This window comes from Calonectris borealis, chromosome 29, assembly GCF_964195595.1.
Source record: "Calonectris borealis chromosome 29, bCalBor7.hap1.2, whole genome shotgun sequence".
Taxonomy (NCBI): Eukaryota; Metazoa; Chordata; class Aves; order Procellariiformes; family Procellariidae; genus Calonectris; species Calonectris borealis.
In genome coordinates this window covers 1,958,682-1,977,380 of record NC_134340.1, presented here as the reverse complement: position 1 = coordinate 1,977,380, position 18,699 = coordinate 1,958,682, and the positions used below count along the sequence as shown (strand labels likewise).

The 18,699-nt window shown below is 48.8% G+C and overlaps 1 protein-coding gene across 4 annotated transcripts in view; it reads left to right on the top strand.

The window, feature by feature from the left end:
• SMG5 (SMG5 nonsense mediated mRNA decay factor) overlaps positions 1-15,771 on the top strand; it is a 30,014-nt gene extending 14,243 nt beyond the window's left edge. For 3 of the 4 annotated variants that reach the window (XM_075133447.1, XM_075133446.1, XM_075133448.1), the window contains 16 exons: positions 536-614; positions 1,175-1,300; positions 1,753-1,821; positions 3,747-3,955; positions 4,100-4,237; positions 5,333-6,034; positions 7,885-8,054; positions 8,339-8,414; positions 9,123-9,298; positions 10,459-10,617; positions 10,837-10,896; positions 11,762-11,921; positions 12,311-12,401; positions 13,045-13,119; positions 13,462-13,600; positions 13,993-15,771. In XM_075133447.1, coding sequence (XP_074989548.1) covers positions 536-614; positions 1,175-1,300; positions 1,753-1,821; positions 3,747-3,955; positions 4,100-4,237; positions 5,333-6,034; positions 7,885-8,054; positions 8,339-8,414; positions 9,123-9,298; positions 10,459-10,617; positions 10,837-10,896; positions 11,762-11,921; positions 12,311-12,401; positions 13,045-13,119; positions 13,462-13,600; positions 13,993-14,076 — 2,513 coding nt within the window. In that variant the 3' untranslated portion in view covers positions 14,077-15,771. Of the gene's footprint in view, positions 1-535; positions 615-1,174; positions 1,301-1,752; positions 1,822-3,746; positions 3,956-4,099; positions 4,238-5,332; positions 6,035-7,884; positions 8,055-8,338; positions 8,415-9,122; positions 9,299-10,458; positions 10,618-10,819; positions 10,897-11,761; positions 11,922-12,310; positions 12,402-13,044; positions 13,120-13,461; positions 13,601-13,992 lie in introns of all 4 variants that reach the window. The other variant, XR_012670417.1, reaches the window with a different exon arrangement.
• The last annotated feature ends 2,928 nt before the right edge of the window (positions 15,772-18,699 follow it).

The window sequence follows — 18,699 nt, the reverse complement described above, 5'->3', positions numbered from 1 at the left end:
TGCTGCTTTCTCCTTCAGAAGTGACTACCTTATGAGAACACGTTGTGGCAAGAGTTGAGGGCCTGTCTTACCTTAAAAAGTGTGCAATTCCAGAAAAATGTTTTCTCTGTGCTGTCTTTGCAGAGTTCTCGCTGAGTTGTTTGGTAGGCTGATCCCAAATACTAATAAACGACAAAAATTTATGTACCACGGTGAGCTGGAACAGAACTCTTAAATTCTGATAAGGTGATGTCTATGTCAAGAGGAATACAGAGTCAAGGCCATGGCATTATTAATACAGAGGAGGAGGCATTGTTTGCTCGGCTTTCTTATGTAGATAACTGGCAGGAAGGTGGGAAGGATCTAAAAGCACTATAAAACAGAAAAAAAAAAAAAAGAATCGAGTAGTCCAGGCCTTTGTACTGCAGCTTTGCTGCTGTTTGTGTCTCCTGGCTTCCCTCCTGTGTGGAAATGTAGCGAGAGGGAAAGGATCGGCTTTCTAGCAGGGCCGTTGGAGAATTGTAAGTTAATTCGTTGCCCCTCTCTTTCATGACAGGCATGCCCTTCAACCAGCTGGGGACGTTGGCAGGGAGCAAATACTACAATGTAGAAGCTACCTATTGCTACTTACGCTGGTGGGTGTCTGAGGATCTTGGCTTTCTGTGGTTGCTGGTGCCAGATTCTTTTCTCCTTTACTTTGGACCTGTGACTGTTTTCAGCGGATGAGTTTCAGGGGAGGGGGAAGAGAGATGGGTTTATTTCACTCTTGAGCAGGAATGAGAATAAGAAAGAGCCTTGGTCAAACTAAACCGTTGTGCTGGTCACTAAAATAGGTGTGCAGGGCTGTACTTGGAGGGCAGGGTTTCATCTGAGACCCTCTGCCTCTGCTGGAGAGCCAGCTTTGAAGGGGAGTGGAGGTGCTGAGTGGGGTGGGTGGAATTCAGTTATCTGAACACGGCCTTAAGGCACAAATTTGAAAAGGTGTGTAAACGTTGCAGATGGAGCTGTGGTGCAGCTTGAAGTGGGGTTTGCAGACATCAGTGGGAGTTAAGTAGCCCAGCATGTTCAAACAAAAGCACTGGGTACCTGTCTTCATGCTTAGATGCCTGAATAACTTTCTAGTGAATTAAAGGCATAAAATGTGAGCAGCCTTGTGGCAGAGTAACTTCTGATGTGTTCTATTTTGGTATCTCAGTATCCAGTCTGAAGTGTCCTTTGAAGGTGCCTATGGGAACCTGAAGCGGCTCTATGACAAGGCAGCCAAAATGTATCACCAGTTGAAGAAATGTGAAACCAGGAAGCTGTCTCCAAGCAAGAAACGGTAAGAGGGAAAAGAAAAGGAGAGGGGTGTGGGCTGAGGGTTTGCGGTGCCACCAGTGTCGTCCTCTGGGTTGAGAGTAGTGCCTTTCTGGGAAGTGGGAACTGGTAGATGGGGCCCTATATGAGGCACTATATTCCCAGAATTTTGAGAGCCCCAGTCGAGATCCCGTTCTGTCTCTCGGGCCATAATTTCAGGAGAAAAGCTAAATGCTGGCTAGGTGTAGAGTTTGAGGTGAGAGATTTTCTCACTCTCCCCTGGAGCTGGTGACTGTTCATGAGGGCTGAGGTACATTGGTGAAAGGTAGAAGTGTATAAGTTGTCTTTTTTCTCCAGTTTCGTCAGAATGTCGTTTTCAATTGAGACCTGATTTACCTATTAAGAGAGCTCTGTTAGTCTAGCCCATCTCTGTGACGCGGTACCTGCTTTACAGTGTTTTCTTCTCAATCTTTTTAGAGGCAAAGACATTAAGAGGTTGCTGGTGAGCTTTATGTACCTGCAGAGTCTTTTGCAGCCAAAGAGCAGGTAAGGTTACGGCAGATTATATATTCTATTGATAACTCACAGTAGCAGGCATTCAGAATTGGAAGAGACTGTTCCCTGTGGGATAACAGTGCCTGTGCTGAGGCTTTCTGCCAAAAGGTCCAAGACTTTAGTTTTCTAACCTTGCAGGGAGAGTGAAGAAGATCGTCTTCCAAGGGAGGCTGAAATACCAAAGGGTTAAATACTTTGCGACTCTGGCCAAATCAAGCCAGTAGCTGAGTGAATGTTGAACTCCTGAGCCTCGCAGCTCATCTCTGTGCTGTACTATGCCTTTGGTGTTTTCTTGCCTTGTTCAGTCATCAGATGCTTTTTCCTGGCAAGCACTGGATTTAGGCTGATAGGACAGCAAAGAGTCACCGTCTGTACGTGTGCAGGGCTGTTATTGCATTTGGAAATCTGTAACCAAATACCTTGTTCAAAGAAACAAACAGCATAACTTATTCATGTTAGAATAAATAGAAAGCTTTGTATAGCTGTGTGATTTTTTTTTTTTTCCTTGGTTTTTCTCTGTCTCTGCTGGGAGGTTTTCAGATGATTGTAAATTAACCTCTTACTGCTTGAAATAGAGCAGGTGTTTTAAAAGGCTTATACACAGGCTACAGTTAAACTCATCATGGAATAGTTTAGGTTGGAAGGGACCTTCTAGGGGTCCAGTCCTCCCCCAAAGTAGGGTCCACTGTGAAGGTAGATTCAAATGTGAAGTCAGATGAGGTTGCTCAGAGCCTCATCCAGCTGAGTTTTGAATGGATCTAAGCACAGAGATTCCACACCTCTCTGGTCCCCCTTCCAGTGTTTGACCACCTTCACTGCGGAGATTTTTTTATTTTTCCTACATCTAGTCTCATTTTCCTTTTCTGCAGCTTGTACCCATCGTTTCCCTTCCTTTTGCTGTGCACCATTGAGAAGAGCCTTACTCAGTCCTCTATAATCACCTATTTGGCATCTGAAAACAGAAGATTATACCCCCCGAGCCTTCTCTCTTTCAGGCTGAACAAACTCGATTCTCTTTGCTTCTTCTCATACCTCGTGTTTTCTATTCCCCTTGACAGTCCTCTGCTGGACTAAGTCCAGTTTGTCAGTGTCTTGTTTGTTTGGGTTTTTTTGTACTGGGGACCCCAAGACTGGATGCAGTACTCCGGATGCGATCTCGTGAGTGCCAAATAGAGAGGGATAATAATTTTCTTCAACCTGCTGGCTGTGCCCTTGCTAATGTAGCCCAGTATGGGATTAGTTTTCAAATATTGATTTATACCGGAGTGGAACTTCAAGGCTCATTTAATATCCACTTAACACATATTTAGCGCATAAGAAAATTGGAAATTACTTCAATTTCCCAAGCACGTTGCCCCCTGAAAAGGGTTTGCTAGATGTTTTGCAGATGGGTTTATTTTGTAACTAGGAGACTCCCATAGCCCATTATACTGAATACTGTGGGTGCTTCCTTTGAAGTAGCTAAAGCTACAGAGGATTTTGGAATATTCTTACAGGGCTGCAAGTTAGAACCATGGGAGGAGGAAAAGTTGAGTCCCCGGTTTGTGCGCTGCAATGTAATCCCTTAACCGAGCAGTGGATCCAAAACTTTTGCTACCTTTAGCATTGAAGCGTCCTGTGTATCTTAACGGCTACTGCCTGAACTCCCAGGGAAAAAGTCATATATTTTTCGGTGACCCATCTCTTTGCAGGGAGGTGCTCTAGTTATCATTTGTCTTTAGTTTAGCAGCTTTGGAGAGGAAAACAATCTGATTCATCTCACTTGCTTCCCATAGCTGTTGTTGCCTGCAGTATATTCCCTGGTGCTTCATCCTGTCTGGTGCTAAAGGATAGCCTAACTGCCAGTTTCCATGCAGACATTGCCAGGAGCTTGAGTCTTGAATAATAATTCTTGTTTATTTTTTCCTCTTGTTAAGCTCTCTGGATTCTGAACTGACATCTCTCTGCCAGTCTGTGCTGGAGGATTTCAACCTGTGCTTGTTCTACCTGCCCTCTCCTCCTAATCTGAGCTCAACTAGTGAAGATGAAGAAGAGTATGAGAGTGGCTACTCCTTCCTTCCTGATCTCCTCATCTTTCGCATGGTGATCATCTGCCTTATGAGTGTTCACAGCCTCAAGAGGGCAGGTAACCAGTGCTTTATTCAGCCGTTCAGAAATTTAGTGATTAGCATTCAGCAGCCCAGTTAGCCTGAAGAAGTTGTCTTAGTTGGCATTCATTTTTTGGACTAGTGGTCAGTCTCCTCCACCTCATTACGCTATCTTGTTGCAGGTTCAAAGCAGTACAGTGCAGCCATCGCTTTCACGCTGGCCCTCTTCTCTCACCTGATAAATCACGTCAATATTCGCCTGCAGGCAGAGCTAGAAGAAGGCGAAAATCCAGTCCCAGCCTTTCAGAGTGATGGCACAGGTAAGAGAACAGAGACAATATAAGCTGGGTCTCCCCAGTTGCCTGCCTATAGGGCTGGCTTTTACTTTTCTTTCCTAAATCTCCTGGGCATAGGTTTTGTAGTGTGGTGCCTGAGTGGTGTTAGAGATATCTTGATCTTTGACTGCTGGGCTGAAATCCCCAAAGATGGGTAATCTGCTGAGACGGCCTCCACTTAGATGCTCTCTGTGAGTATCAGAATCATCACAGGATGAAAATGTTGCTGTCCTTGTTGTAAGGAGTTATCTTTCTGTGTCTCTTGGCAGCTCATTCATCATCTGTTTACCCCAATCTGTGCTCCTTATTTTCTCTCTCTCTGCTGTTATTTACTGGACTCTCTCCTCCACTGAGGAGATGATCTCGGGTGAAACACCTGGGCAGAGCAGTGTCTAAGGGAGGCAGGCCCTGCTCAGCACACCTCATCTCTGCTCAGACAAAAACAGATCTTTAGTTTCCGGGGGATCCTGTTCAGCAGAGAGTAAAGCTGCTGAATCTTTCCCCTGCAAACAGTCAATTTGTAGTATTTCACAGAACGCAAGACTATGGAGTTTTCCTGGTCAAAAGCAACAATAAATGACTCCTCCCCTGCGTGAGTTTTGAAGCTGTCGGGTGACATAGGGCTGCTGGAAAGGCTGTGAGCATGTTGGTCAAGGAAGGGATTAGGTCAACTGGGTCTAGTTACAGGGTGGAGTGGCTGGTTTACTCAAGCTGACTGGCACATGCGCTTGCCCTGCTTGGCGGGTCACTTGGCTCCCAGGCTGTAGAAAGCTGGGGAAAAGATTTAAGATTCAGCTGTGTATTTTATGCTGGTCTGGCAGCAGTCAGCACTGAGGCTGCCTGATAACGGAGCAGCACAGCTTGGGCAGCAGGAATCCAGGCTTCCCAAGTCTTCCCGGGCGCCTTTTAGAAAGTGAGTCATTCTTCTAGGGTTGGCATTACTTGTTCTCTGGTTAAAGACACTAATAGAAGTGATGGCTGAAATTTGCACTACTGGTTCCCCAGGCTCAGGTCTGGCAAGCAGCTTGTATGACACATCGGGACTTTCTTAACTTGTGGTCTCATTTTAAATGCCTGCAGATGACCAGGAGCCGCGGGAGCCCTTGAACTCGATTGAGAAGGAAGCTGAAGCTGACTTGGCCAATCATCAGCCCAGCGAGGAACAACGGAAGAATGACTGCAAGAAAAGCAAGAAATACTCCCGCCTCTCCTGTTTGCGTCGCCGCCGCCACCCCCAGAAGGTGGATGAGAGTGACCTGAGCGAGGGCTTTGACTCTGACTCCAGCCAGGGCTCCACAAAGGGCAGTGATGGCTCAGAAAGTGGCTCAGAGAAGAGTGACGAGGAAGCAGAAGCTGCTTTTGATGTGGAGACGGACTCTGACATGAACAGCCAAGAATCTCGGTCCGACTTGGAGGACATGGAGGATGAGCCGGGTGAGGAGGGAAGTGGCCGAGGCAAAAGCGGGCCCAAAGAGGCCTTAAAAAACTGTGTGGATGGCAGTGGGCTGGGGGACTCCAAGAGCCCAAGCATCTCTAAAATTGAGGTTCCGGATCCAGCAGTCAATGGGCCAGCTTCCCTGAGCACTAATGACGCAAGCATAGCCAGCAATCTCCAAGCCATGTCCACCCAGCTGTTTCAGACCAAACGCTGCTTTCGCTTGGCTCCCACTTTCAGCAACATCCTTCTGAAACCGAACAGTGAACCACCCGTCTTGAAGGATGGAATAGAAAATAAGCCATGTGTCAACGGAGATCTGGACAAGCCCAGCTTGGTAGAGCAAGGTAAGGATCAGCGACCTCGTTCAAAATATTTGTTGTTACAGTTCTGTGTAGAAAATGGCAAGTTGTAGCAGTCTGTTTGCTAAAATCCACCCCTTCTCATGGTGCAAGTTCCCCTTTGGCCAGGTTTGGAGGAGCAGGTTGCCCAAGTACTGGGCAGGTCTTGGGTGTTTCCTGAAGGAGGAGCTTTACTCTTACTGCCTGACATCCAGGAATATGTACACTGAGCAAAGGAAACACCTGCAGCCGGCCAGGGTTATCTGTTGTTCTGCTCAACAAGCTAAATGCTGAGCAGCTGTTATGATACAGAGGATAATTCCAGCAGATATTAAAAATTTGGATTATATTCCTTTTCCCCACGTGAAATCTCTGTAATCAGACACTTCCTAGTGCTTCTGGTGATGGATGGTGCAGATGCAGTCCAGGAAGTTCTCCATGAAATGTCAGATTATCCACTCTGCAAAGCTCTCGTAGGAGCTTGTCTGTAAGAGTGGCCTAGGTGCATGCTAGAGGGGGTGAGGGCCTCTTTCTGTGACCTCTGAGGGCCTCGCTGGGTGCTCAGGGCTGAACCCAACTGCAGATGCACAGCAGGTGGAGCTGCAATGTCTCTATTACCATGCATCTTACACAACCGAGTAATGTTCTGGGAAAAAACAGCTTGAAAGGGAGATCTGATGCACTACAGGGAGTTGTTTGTATTTCAGATAAAACCACATGGGCCTGTTCGGTCTTGTTTGTCATTCCTCCCAGCTTCCCTGGAGCAAGGAAACATTTTTGCATCGTGCTGCCAAATTCAATGGGCCTGCAGCACTGGCAAGATTCAGGCTTTGCCTGGGCCAGGATTTGAAGGGGGAGCATTAGATCATGTTAATGTTTACTGGCTCCCGGCATTGCTTCATAGCCACTTGAAAGAGATGGGTGTAAGGGAAGAAACAAACGATTTTTGGTCTGTTTAACATTTTCCTTCAACGGGTTACACAGATGTTGCAGCTCCAGGAACATATTTGAATAGTGTGGTCGTGATACTTTATAGATGTAGAAAATGAGAGGCTGAATGAGCCAGGTTGAATGAATTAACCCATGTGCCTTTTAGCTTTGAGCTCTCCTTGCTTCAGCTGCGCTGTTTCAAAACTCGAGCTATTTAATGGTCTTAACACTCTATCAGGGATGGTTTCTGAATAAATTACTTCCTTCCTTTTGATTCTGAGGGTTTATTGAATGATAATTGCTGTGCTAATAGGCAGAAATGACTGTGCAATTAAAATAAGGGACTGTAGCAAAATGCGTTGTTGATTCCCAGCTTGCTGCTACCTTGACCTCAGGTCACTCACGTAGCTAGCAGGCAATTTCATTGGCAGTGGCTTTGAGATCCTCAGGTCTGTAGAATTACAAGATTACAAAGCATATTCAATATTTAAAATCACCTGGGCCCTGACTCATAAAACAGCCCTACCATTTTCTTCTCTTGCATAGCCCGAAGGTTGGTGCACGTTGGCCTCAGCAGTGGTCGCTGGCTCTGTCCTCTGCAGTAAATGATACGGTCCTTGAGCCGGCACATGCTGCTTCCCCCTGCTCTGTTAGCGAGCGTCTCAGAGGCTGCTGCAGGGGTTGAGGCGTTTGTCAAACTCTCACAGGGAGATTTTAGCAATCTTCTCCCAACGAAGAAGAAAATGCAACAGCGGTACACTCTTATCAGCAGCGTAGGGGGCAGGGAACTGGTTTTGTGAGGGTGTGTGCAGGCACCGAAAAGTTCAACTCAACTCTTACCAACCCAGCGCTGTTCTCATACCAGTAGGGCTTGGCTTCTCAAGGGGATTAATGCCTGCCATCCTGCTTTTCCCTTCGTTTTCCAGATGATGTGTCTGACTCTGAGGAAAGCATTTCAAGTAACAAGTCCTGCAGGAATGAGCGATCCCTTCAGGAGAAGCTAGAGATCGTGACCAACGAAGGGCTGCTTCTCACTGTCAAGGTGTTCCTGGACTGGCTGAGGACAAACACGGACCTCATCATCATGTGTGCTCAGGTGGGAACTGTGCTCGGTGTGCGGTCCGAGGTTGCGTCTGTTCAGTTCCCCTGGGCTGGGATGATAAGGGCATATCGAAGGTACTCTCCCAGTCCTGGACAGAAGGTGATGTCAAATACACCACCAGCTGAATTAAGATAATCTTGACCTAAGAAGCGTAGTGAAGTTTACTCTTCATAAAGCATTCTGAGGTCTGTTGAAGATGCTGGGAAGCCCAAGCGGCCTGGTTTCTGCATACACCAGTCTTGACATTTTCTGTGGCCTTTTGTGTTTTGTTCCTGCAGAGCTCTCAGAGCCTGTGGAACAGGCTGTCTGTGCTCCTGAACCTTCTGCCTTCTGCTGCAGACCTGCAGGAATCAGGTACGGGAGAAGGAGGTGGCAATGTAATGTTTCAGAAAGCCTAGTCATCCGTGATTTCCATGGTGTGTGATAGATCCCGGGGTGAGAGATTTGCCAGTAGCAGTTTGCTTATAAGCAGAATGGGAAGCGACATTGTGCATGTGTTGGTTTTGTGTTTGAACACCATTCCAGTTAAATACGGTCTGTATTATCTGTCCTGTAGACTTTAGCTCTATTAATGCATTATATATGGCTTACGATATACTGAAACACTCGCACCTGTGTGCGTGAAGTCCTTGTGTGGCCAAGATGATTGGAATTAACTGCCAAGACCATAAGTAAAGGTATGATTTTGTCATGGCAATCATGGAAACTAGTTTTGAAGCTCCAAATGCTTGTGACGTGCCCTGTACCTCAGCCTGAAGATCCCCATGGTTCATGAGAAGCATAGGTTAAACAGGGATCTTGTCTGTTGGGATGAATGGGAAAGCTAACCCTCCAAACTACAGTTTTTTCTGAAGTGGTGCGCCTCAGCAGGTTGTTTGGGACAGTTACTCTTTATATTGTGGGTGGCCTTTTTGTTCCTCCTTCAACACGTGCTCACAGTAATTTAAAACCTCTGCCCTTGATCATTACAGATTGTGTGCCTTAAAGCAGTTTTCCTCTTCGTCCCCACATTAGTTGTTTAAGTCACCATATATTGCTGTGCTTCCCCTCCATCCTCTCCAGGGCTGGCCCTATGTAATGAAGTCAAGGACATTCTCAGTGGTGCTGAGCTCCCAGATCTGAAAGCCAACTTGCTGCTCCCAGAAGATGTGGCCCTGCGAAATCTTCCCCCTCTGAAAAATGCACACAAGAGGTTTAACTTTGAGCAGGACCGGCCCATTTTCTCAGCAGTTGAGGAGGTGAGTCAGGGTAAATCCTGAATCTTGGCGCAAGCTGCCTTTCTCTTTCTGGAGGTGCAGCCCGTCTGAGCTGTAAGATGAAGATCTAGCTCTGCAGATGAAGATCTAGTTCTTTCTTGCCAAATAAGACCCCAAACTGATTCAAACTTTTGAGTCTGAGGGGGGTTCATGTTATTGGTAGTTACTGCACTCGTCTGTCTATCCAAAAATCAGTGTTCAAAAAATTGCCCTGTCGTCCCTTCCCTCAGAGTCATTACGAAGGGAAGCACAGTCACATGTTGACAGCTTTGCTGCAAGAAGTCTCCTGACCTTCCTGTCTGGGCAGAAGAGTTGCTATCTCCGCCCTGCCTTGAATGAAGGGAATTTGGTTGGAGCTGCAGGGTACTCGCTGTGATCCTTCTCTAATAAATGCAAAAGGCGGTGAAATCTCCCTTCATGTGGCACTCTGTGCCCTCGTAGAGCACTTCTGTCTGTTTTCCCAAGCACAAAGGGCCAAGGTGATCGTTTCTGGGTAGTGGAGGTGTGCGGAAAAAGGCAAAGTTCTCCTGTCTTGCCTTGCTAGACCCATCTGATTCCTTTGGAGCAGGGAATACATTTAACATCTTCTGCCTCGATTTAAGGGCACTGTTCTGACGCGTGCCGTGGGACCCATGTTTGTTAAATCACAGTCCAGCCGGCTGAGGTCTTGAATGTCATCTCAAAGTGCAGCAATCTCGAAGTGGAGCAAAGTGCAGCAATCTCCCACCCCACGTGAGCTCACCTTTTGCTGCCTTTGCTCAGCAGCCCAGCCAAGAGTAGTGCCTGCCCCAAAATCAGGTATAGATTGTTTGATTTGATTCCTTTTCCCAGCACTGAGGGCTTGGGCAGAGATTTACAGGGGAGAACCTGTTGATGATGTTTTCTGAGTTTTCTTGAGTTGGGAAAGCCCAGACTGCAAGCACTTCTAAGCTTTCTGGCCAACTGTAGGCTTTCCTGCAGCCCTCTCCTGCAGTCTCTGTCTTCAGAAGCACATTTCCATCAGAAATGTTTCCTTTGGATTTTTTTTTTTTAATAGCAGTTTCTGCCTTTTCCAAAAGCGTGAGCTGCAGGGTCGGAGCTGGGTCAGGCTACAACCCCCATGGGGAGACACGGCTGGTGATTGCCTGTCTGCTTCTTTGCAGTCTGTTGTTCGGATTTGCTGCATTCGGAGCTTTGGCCACTTCATTACCCACTTGCAAGGCAGCATCCTGCAGTTCAACTCGGAGCTTGGGATCTTCATCAGCATAGCACAGTCGGAGCAAGACAACTTGCTGCATCAGGCCCAAGCCCAGTTTCACATGGTGAGTTGGCAGAGGTGGGCTAATTCTCTGTACTTGGCACAATTTCCTGTAGATTACTATTAGATTGTAACTGTAGTCACAGATCTTTGGTGGGAGATGAAAGTTTTGCTCCTTAAAGCTACTCAGGTGTCCCCTTTTCACCCTGTTTCTGGAAGCACGTGCTAGCGTCAGCTTGTGTGTTTCCTGCTAACTGATATGGAAGTTTGTTTTTGTAACTAGGCTGCAGAGGAAGCTCGTCGGAACAGGCTAATGAGGGATATGGCTCAGCTTCGACTGCAGGTAGGAGATGCTGGTTCCAGCCTGAAAACTGGCAGGGTGGTGGCTGCAATGTCTGAAACTAGGAAGGGAAGAGGGAGCTCTCTGCTCCCGTTCCACACAGAGGCAGTAAGTCTGTTCTGCAAAGACGGAATCATAGAATATCTCAAGTTGGAAGGGACCCATAAGAATCATTGAGTCCACCGCCCTGCTCTTCGCAGGGGCTACCTAAAACTAAACCATATGCCCAAGAGCGTCGACCAGATGCTCCTTGAACTCTGATGGGCTTGGTGCTGTCACCACTTCCCTGGGGAGCCTGTTCCAGTGACCGACCACCCTCTCAGTGATGAACCTTTTCCTGGTGTCCAATCTGAACTTCCCGTAGCGCAGTTTCATTCCGTTTCCTCGTGTCCTATCGCTGGTCACCAGAGAGGTCAGCATCTCCCCCTCCGCTGCCCACTTCGAGGAAGTTGTGGACTGCGATGGGTCACCCCTCAGTGATGAGGTCACCCCTCAGTGATGAGGTCACCCCTCAGCCTTCTCTTCTCCAAGCTGAACAAGCCAAGTGACCTCAGCTACTCATAAATCTTGCCCTCAAGACCTTTCACCATCTTGGTCACCCTCCTCTGGGCACACTTTAACAGTTTGATGTCCCCCTTATATCGAGGTGCCCAAAACTGCACGCAGTGCTGGAGGTGGGGCCGCACCAGTGCCGTGTAGAGTGGGACAGTCACCTCCCTCTGACTCACTGGCTGCATCCAGCCCTCTGCTCCACGTGCTGGGAGGTTGGAAGGGCCTGATGGAGCTTTGCAGGGCGAGTCTTGCCCTGTTTGATCGTTTGTTTCAGCGTAAATGTGAAGCAAGTGTCTCTGCATGTGTGCTTTTTCAGCTGGAGGTTTCTCAGCTGGAGGGAAGTCTCCAGCAGCCCAAAGCACAGTCAGCCATGTCTCCTTACCTTGTCCCGGACACCCAGGCCCTCTGCCAGCACCTGGCTGTTGTCAAGCAGCTGGCCACCAGCGGGAGGTTCATAATCATCATCCCTCGAACAGGTATGGGGACTCCACGTCAAGTAACTGAGCCTGCCTTCCCCTCATTCCCTTCCCATGCCTTGCAAGCCCTGTGGGCCGAGGTGGTGGCTTTTTCTCCTGCTGCTGTTGTCCTTCACTTCGGCTGGAGCAGCTGAAACACCGTTTCCGCATGTCGCTTTTGCGGCCTGTTTTATGTGTGGCCCATGCTTGGAATCTAACAGGGTGTGTTGAAGAACAGCTGGAAAGAGAGGGGCCCTGTTCTCCCTCCACCTCGTCTGCCTCCCGTAGCAGCCACTGCTGCCGTGCATCAGAGGCGGTTCGGTGGGATGAGGAATTGTTCACACATCTGGATTAGTTTGCAGAAATATAGCTGTAAGCCAGATGTTTTTGCTTCTTTTTTTTCCTGTTAGTGATTGATGGCTTAGACTTCCTGAAAAAGGAGAACGCAGGTGCTCGGGACAGCATCCGGTATCTGGAGGCAGAATTTAAAAAGGGAAACAGGTGAGAGCGGAAGAGTGATGCGGTTTGCCCTTGCCTTTGGAATGGGTGCGTTTTGGGGTGGAAGAAAATGTCAATGGTGGGAGCAGCCTGCGCATCCCTTGGAGCAGAGCGAGGAGCGGGCCAAGGGGAAGCCAGGCCTCAGGAATGCACTTGGCGAGAGGGAAGGTGGTGAAGTAACGGATTTGGCGGATGCGCTTGTAGTTGCTGCTCGGCCACAAAACGTAGCTGTTTCTGCGGAACGGAGGGAGTTGCATCTCTTTATCAGTGTACAAAACTGAGCAGTACCTTTCACTGATGCAGCTGGAAGAGCTGTACTGCGTTATTGCCCAGGTTAGCTGTAGAAGGACAAAGAGCCGTGCTTCCGTGAAGACAAACTGCATCTTCAAGGTCTGTGTCAGGGCTGGTGGGCTTTGAAACACTTTGTGGTATTGTGAACCGCACACAGCGATGGCGATGAGACAGGGGAGGTGATCTAAGGGACTTCGCAGGGGATTCCTTGGGCAGGCCTTTGGGTGTTATTTTGGTTGAAAAAAGCCAGCATTGCAAAACGGTCCTGCAGCACCTGGTGGACCTGCTGGAGAGCACTGACTTCAGTCTGTGTGACAGTCTCCGTGTGAGCTCAGTGACTCTGATCTTTCTTTAGGTACATTCGTTGCCAGAAAGATGTTGGGAAGAGCTTTGAGAGGCATAAATTGAAGAGACAAGATTTAGATGCCTGGTAAGATTACAGCATCTGGAGATGTCTGAGCCCAATTCCCAGCAGGCAGGTGGCTTTGGGGAGAGGTGTTAGCACTGGGACCCGTCATGCGGCTTGCTTGATTTGGTGCTCTATGTAAGTAACTATAAAATTCCCTAGAGACAGCGTTAGGGCATCCATCTGTGCATCTTGCATAGCACCAAACACTTGGTGCTAAGAAGGGTCTCAGAAAAGCCCTCAACAGGCAAAGAGAAACAGTCCTGCTTTCCACATGTCCTCCTGAGCATATATGAAACTGTTTGCACAAACAAGTGGTCTTCCCTCTGACTTTCCCCTCCGTTTCTCTTTTCTTGCTTCTGGCAGGAATCTCTATAAAATACTGGACAGCTGCAAACAACTGACAGTGTCCCAAGGAAGCGGAGAGGATGACACCACAGGAATGGTCACCATCATCACGGGCTTTCAGCTGGAGGACCCAAGCACGTTCTCGGCGCCCATGCAGGTCCGTAGCTCTTTGGCTGGCTGAGCTGAGCCTTTCTGCTTCCTAGCAAGATTAAAATCTGGTTGATTGGCAAGATTTTTTTTTTTTAAATGTTTTCTGCCTCGGGTAATAACTGTCCTGGATTTCCCAAATCTAGTTTATAAGTCGTGGTTCCTGTTTCCTTGAAGGCCCCTTGATTTGTCATGCTTTTGCGGTGCAAAGTATCCTGGGGGAGGTAGGAGAAGTAATTTGCGTGTCTGTGCAGGCCTCTCATGCCAGAGCAACTTTAGCAGGAAGGACAATTGGGCCTTTTAGCCATGACAAACTCTGCCTGAGAATCTCCAAGTTGTGAAGGGCAGCCCTCTTGACAGGGCGAGAAAAAAATAACCTGTTTTGTCTCTGTTTGCTTGCAGTCTGCCATCCAGGCAGCCGCCAATGCCAGCGTAGAAATAAAAAATGTTCTGGAGTTCTACAAGCAGTGGAAAGAGATGGGCTGATGTTCAGAAAGGCATCGGGTTGGTGTACCTTTCTCTCCCCCTCTCGGAACGTGCAGCGTCTGAACGAAGGAAACAAAAATCCAGGCGACACTTAGACACGAAGAAGCAGCAGCAGCAACAATAACAAAAATACCTACCAAAACAAACAAAAAAAAATCCAATTTGGGCACGCACACAGACACCCTCCACCTGTATCCCGACCAGACGGCTGTACATCTCCGACGGCGCCAACTGCTCTGAGAAGAGAGAGGCACCTCGGCACGGCCGAGGCAGGGCTCTGCCCTTCTCCCAGTCGGCAGAGATGGGCGAGAGACGGGCAGTCATTCGTTCCCCCCTCATTCCTCCCCAAAGCTTGCTTGGTCATCTGAAATGGGCAGGCGGCTTCTAAAGCGTGGACTTGACTTAAGTGAAACCAAACCAGCGCAGCAGAAATGGAGCCCTCCTAGCTTGGGAAAGAAGATCCAAAGAGTGTTTAGCTCTTGTTTGGCAATCTGGTGACAGGAAAGCAGATAGTCTTTCTTTTTTTTTTTTTTTATACCCCCCCCCGCTTTGAATTAATTATTTTTCAAGGGTTTTTTCCTTTTAATTCTTAGTTTTTATATATATAAATAATATTAAAAAAAAAAAAAGAAAAAGTGGAGTTCCTTTGGGGTTCTGGATACTTTTCCAATGTCAGAGAGAAAAGGAAACAATTATGCTATTTAAAAGGGGGGGGAAAGCTCTTAATATAATTTTTTTTTTTCTTTGAACAAGCATATTTATTTCCTTTCCCTGTCCCCCATGGAGCGGGCTCAGTGCAAAGGGACTGCAAGGAGAGAGCAGTCTGAAGTGCCCCGATGGGCTTGGTGCACATCCTTGCTCTCCTTACAAGCTGCATGCTTCATGAGCAACAAAAGATTGGCTGGGCTGCTTGAGAGAGGTGAAAAGGACTCTGTTCCTCCTTCCCCAGTCCCTCCCGCTTCTTTGCTTCCAGCATTAGACCTTGGAGAAAAGGGGTGGAATCCAGCAGAGTTGCTGGAAGAGAGAGAAGAGCCGTGTGGGGTTTAAACACCGATAAGGCTCAACCACTTGGCTTGAGTGCTGCGACCCTGGGATGGAGCAGACATCTCCGAAGGACCCAATGCCTCTTCTTTTTTTTTTTTTTGGTCTTTTTTTTCTTTTCTTTTTCTCTTCTAAATCTTGCAATGAGGTGCGGAGGAGGACGGAGGATCTCAAAGCCATTATCTCTTCTGCTGGTTGTTCCGACGCACCACTGCTGCTATGCCATGCTAGAGAGGGTGGCGGAACTGGAGTGTTTGTATCCCCCCTCCTCGCATCCCTCCAGGGCAGGCAAAGGCAGCGCAGCGACCGTCACTGCCCAGGACTGAGCTCACAAACCCTTCAGTGCTTTTCGCATCCTAAAAAGAAGGGATGATGCTACCTGGACGGATGCTGGAAGAGCTAATTCTGCATGTGAGCTGTGAGGGACCTTTCAGACCTCCATCCCGACAGCATCTCAAGCAACCTGTGTCTGACATCCTGTCACGCGCTGATGCTTGGAAATGAAGAAACGGGTTGCTCCCAGGACAACGGAGCGGTGGGAGACAGGCTGAACGGCCTCTTTGTAGTTCATCTGTGTCAATGTACTCAAGAAACAGATGTCTCCATCCACACGAACTAACAGCAGCTATGCAAGTAAAAACCACTAGTCTTCTATGTTTGCGTGTTCTTTCACACGGGCCAGCCAGAAGCTGCTACAAAAGGGGCATAAAACGGAAAGACAAGTAACATACTCCAATCTGTGCAGACTTCCTAGCATGATGCATTGTACTGGAGTGGCAGGATGTTCCTTGTTTTCAGGTAAAAACTAAAAAAACCAGCACAAGTCCCAGTGGATTCATTTATATTCCAATTTCAGTTCCTTTGCAGCATGCAGCCTTGTAGCACAGCAGAGCGAAATGCCGAGCTTTAAGTTAGAGCTGGAGCTGGCCCTACCAGGTCCCTACCTTGTGGTCTGAAAGGCAGGTGGAGGGGGTAGAGTGGCAGGGTTTCCCTACAGGTTTTTCCTTTCGCAGCTTCTCCTGAAACTCGCCGTGCTTTTCTAGGCTAAGCCAAGGAAACAACATAAGCAGACCGGCAGGTCAAAGACTCTGGCTCATCTTGGATGTTCTTAGAGATCTAAGATGGGCTGTGAAGTTTGAGTCACTCTTTCCTCCAGTGTTTTTGTTTGAAGCCATTTGTTTGTCTAGCTTACTGTTTTTGTTCGATGGGGTGGGAAAAGAAAAGAGAATCATCTTGTGGGACTTGTCCCTCAGTGTTTGACCCAGAGCGATGTGGCGGAGAGCAGAGTCACCTCTCCTTCTGCTCCTCCATTGGCTTGGAGAGTGCTGCTGAGTTATGCCGAACTCCTTGTTCAGTGGAAGTGCCTCAGTGGGATGGATAGCTGGTGGACTGTGCTTTTTTTCCCTGCTGCTTAAGAAAACCATCCACCTCCTTACCGCAAAGCACATCCGAAGGGTCTGCAGTCTGCGACTCCCTTCTGGGGGTCTGCTCGAAGGAAGCCTGGCTACCTTTGCAGTCCTGAGCGGCCTGATTGCCATTCCCGTCTGGCTGTGTAGTGCAAAGCGTGCGCTTGGGGTTGGTAAAGAAAAGAGCATTGCTTGGCTGAAATCAAAATAGCGAGGAGCTGGAGGCATTCCTCAGCTTTGCTCTGGGCCAGGTATTCCCTTGGCCACAGCTGGATCTTGAGGGGAGAAAAGAGCAATGGAAATAAAGCGGCAACCAAAAGGGAATGCCTGTCACGCCGAGGGCCGGCGTCTCGGTTCACGCAGCTCCCCAGGCTGCCGGTGGTGCAGGGTGAGAGCTGGGAGCCAAGTGCCGTGGGGTCAGGGCAGCGGATGAGGTTGGTGCTGTCACTGAGGGGTCCCACTCCAGTGCAGAGATGGGCTAACGCAGTCCGTCCGTGTCCTGAATCAGACCGATGGCTTGTTTGGGCTGGACACAGAAGGCAGTTTAAGAACAAAAGTAAATAAACTTGACGTTTCTGTAACAAGGTGTTGCTGAGCTGCAGTGAGCCCACTTAGGGGCCACGCAGTGAAACCGGAGGGCTTCTTTCTAAGAGGCAGCAAGGCTGTTGCCTTACTTTCCTCATAACCATCCCTTAGTAACTGCCCTGGTCTCCTCGGGGGTTGTTTTAATATTACCCTGAAGTTTTGCACACCTGGAGAGGAGGAAAAAGCCCTGGCCCTTCAACAGGGAATCTTAACTGCCCGGTGGCATCTTTCAATGCATCTGGGCTGAGTGGGCAGGGATAGTGACCTTTTAAAAAAGGCACCTGAAAGATCCCTGTGCCACCCTGCTTCCTCTCCAGAACATGCAACTATGGTTGAGGACCCGATGAATTTTTTTTTGGATGCGCATCCCCAGTCAGAGACACACGAAGCTGAAAAAGTGGGAGACTTCAAAGCTCCGGAACAGCGTAGCTGCAGAGCGGCCTCGGGGAAGGTGACAAGCTGTGTCCTCTGGCAAGTGTTGCCTTCTAATGGAGGCTCAACTTGACGTCTTTAAGATTGGGGTAAAGGAAGACACTTCTTAGCCCTAATCCCAGCACTCGCGATGAGTTGGAGTCTCCTCCCCGAGTGTAAATTGACACAGATCTGCTGCGTCCGACGGCTCGTGCCAGTTTGCCCCGTACAGGATTTGGTGCATCTCCAGATCCCAACCGAGAAGCCAAAAGCAGGAGTCCGGTTTCCCTGGCTTCTTCTGTTGGTTGCTGATGCTAAGCAGTTCTCCAGGGCTAAAGAAAACCTGAAGGTCAGTGGGGAGGCTCCGTGTAGCCTGGCTTACTGCTCTGCCCGGGGCTCCTGGGCGCTGAGGCTGGGGTTTCCCGAGAGCTCACCACAGCGTATGCGTGCCAGCCTGAGAGCGAGCTGCAAACTGACTCGCCGAGCTAGCATCAAGCAACGGTTGAGCCTTGTGAAAGCCAGCTCCGGTCCACTGCTAATCCGTATGGTGCTATTTCTGTACCAGCTCAAAGCTTGCTAGGACCAGCTCCAAGCTCGTCCCGTAACACCTACCGTGCTGGGAAGGAGCGCAAAAAGAAAAACAATCTTGTGGGCCGAAAGCACTGCTTTTAATGTGTTTTTGTGTGTTTCTTGGGTTTGATTTTCTTTTCGTCACCACCATGTTGAGCTCTCGGAAGTTTACGGGGTGACCCCAAGCTGGGAGAGCACAGGTCTGTGGTGGTTGAAGCTTGCTGGGTTTCCCGGGGAGGCAGCCCAGGGGCCAGGGGCTGTCCCCACGCCGTGGCTGGTGGACACAGTCGCTCTGGTGTTGCTGGACTTCTGCTCAGTGGTTTCTGTGCCAAGCGACTCTTCCTTCTGCTCCCATCCTTGCTCGGCTCGATGCCACCTGCAATGCCTTGGGTTTTCGCTTGCATCTTAGCTGCTTTTTTTTTTTTTCCCTTCTTGATGTTTAGCAGAGCTAGCCAGCCTGGCTGGGGCAGAAAATAGGATGGGGAAAACGGGGATGGAAAAAGGCAGGAGGGTTGGCACAAGACGCCCGTGTCACTGGTCCTGCCTCTGTCTGCTGGCAGGGAGAGGACTGTTGCTTGGTTTGAGGCGAGGGACAATCATCTCTCCCTCC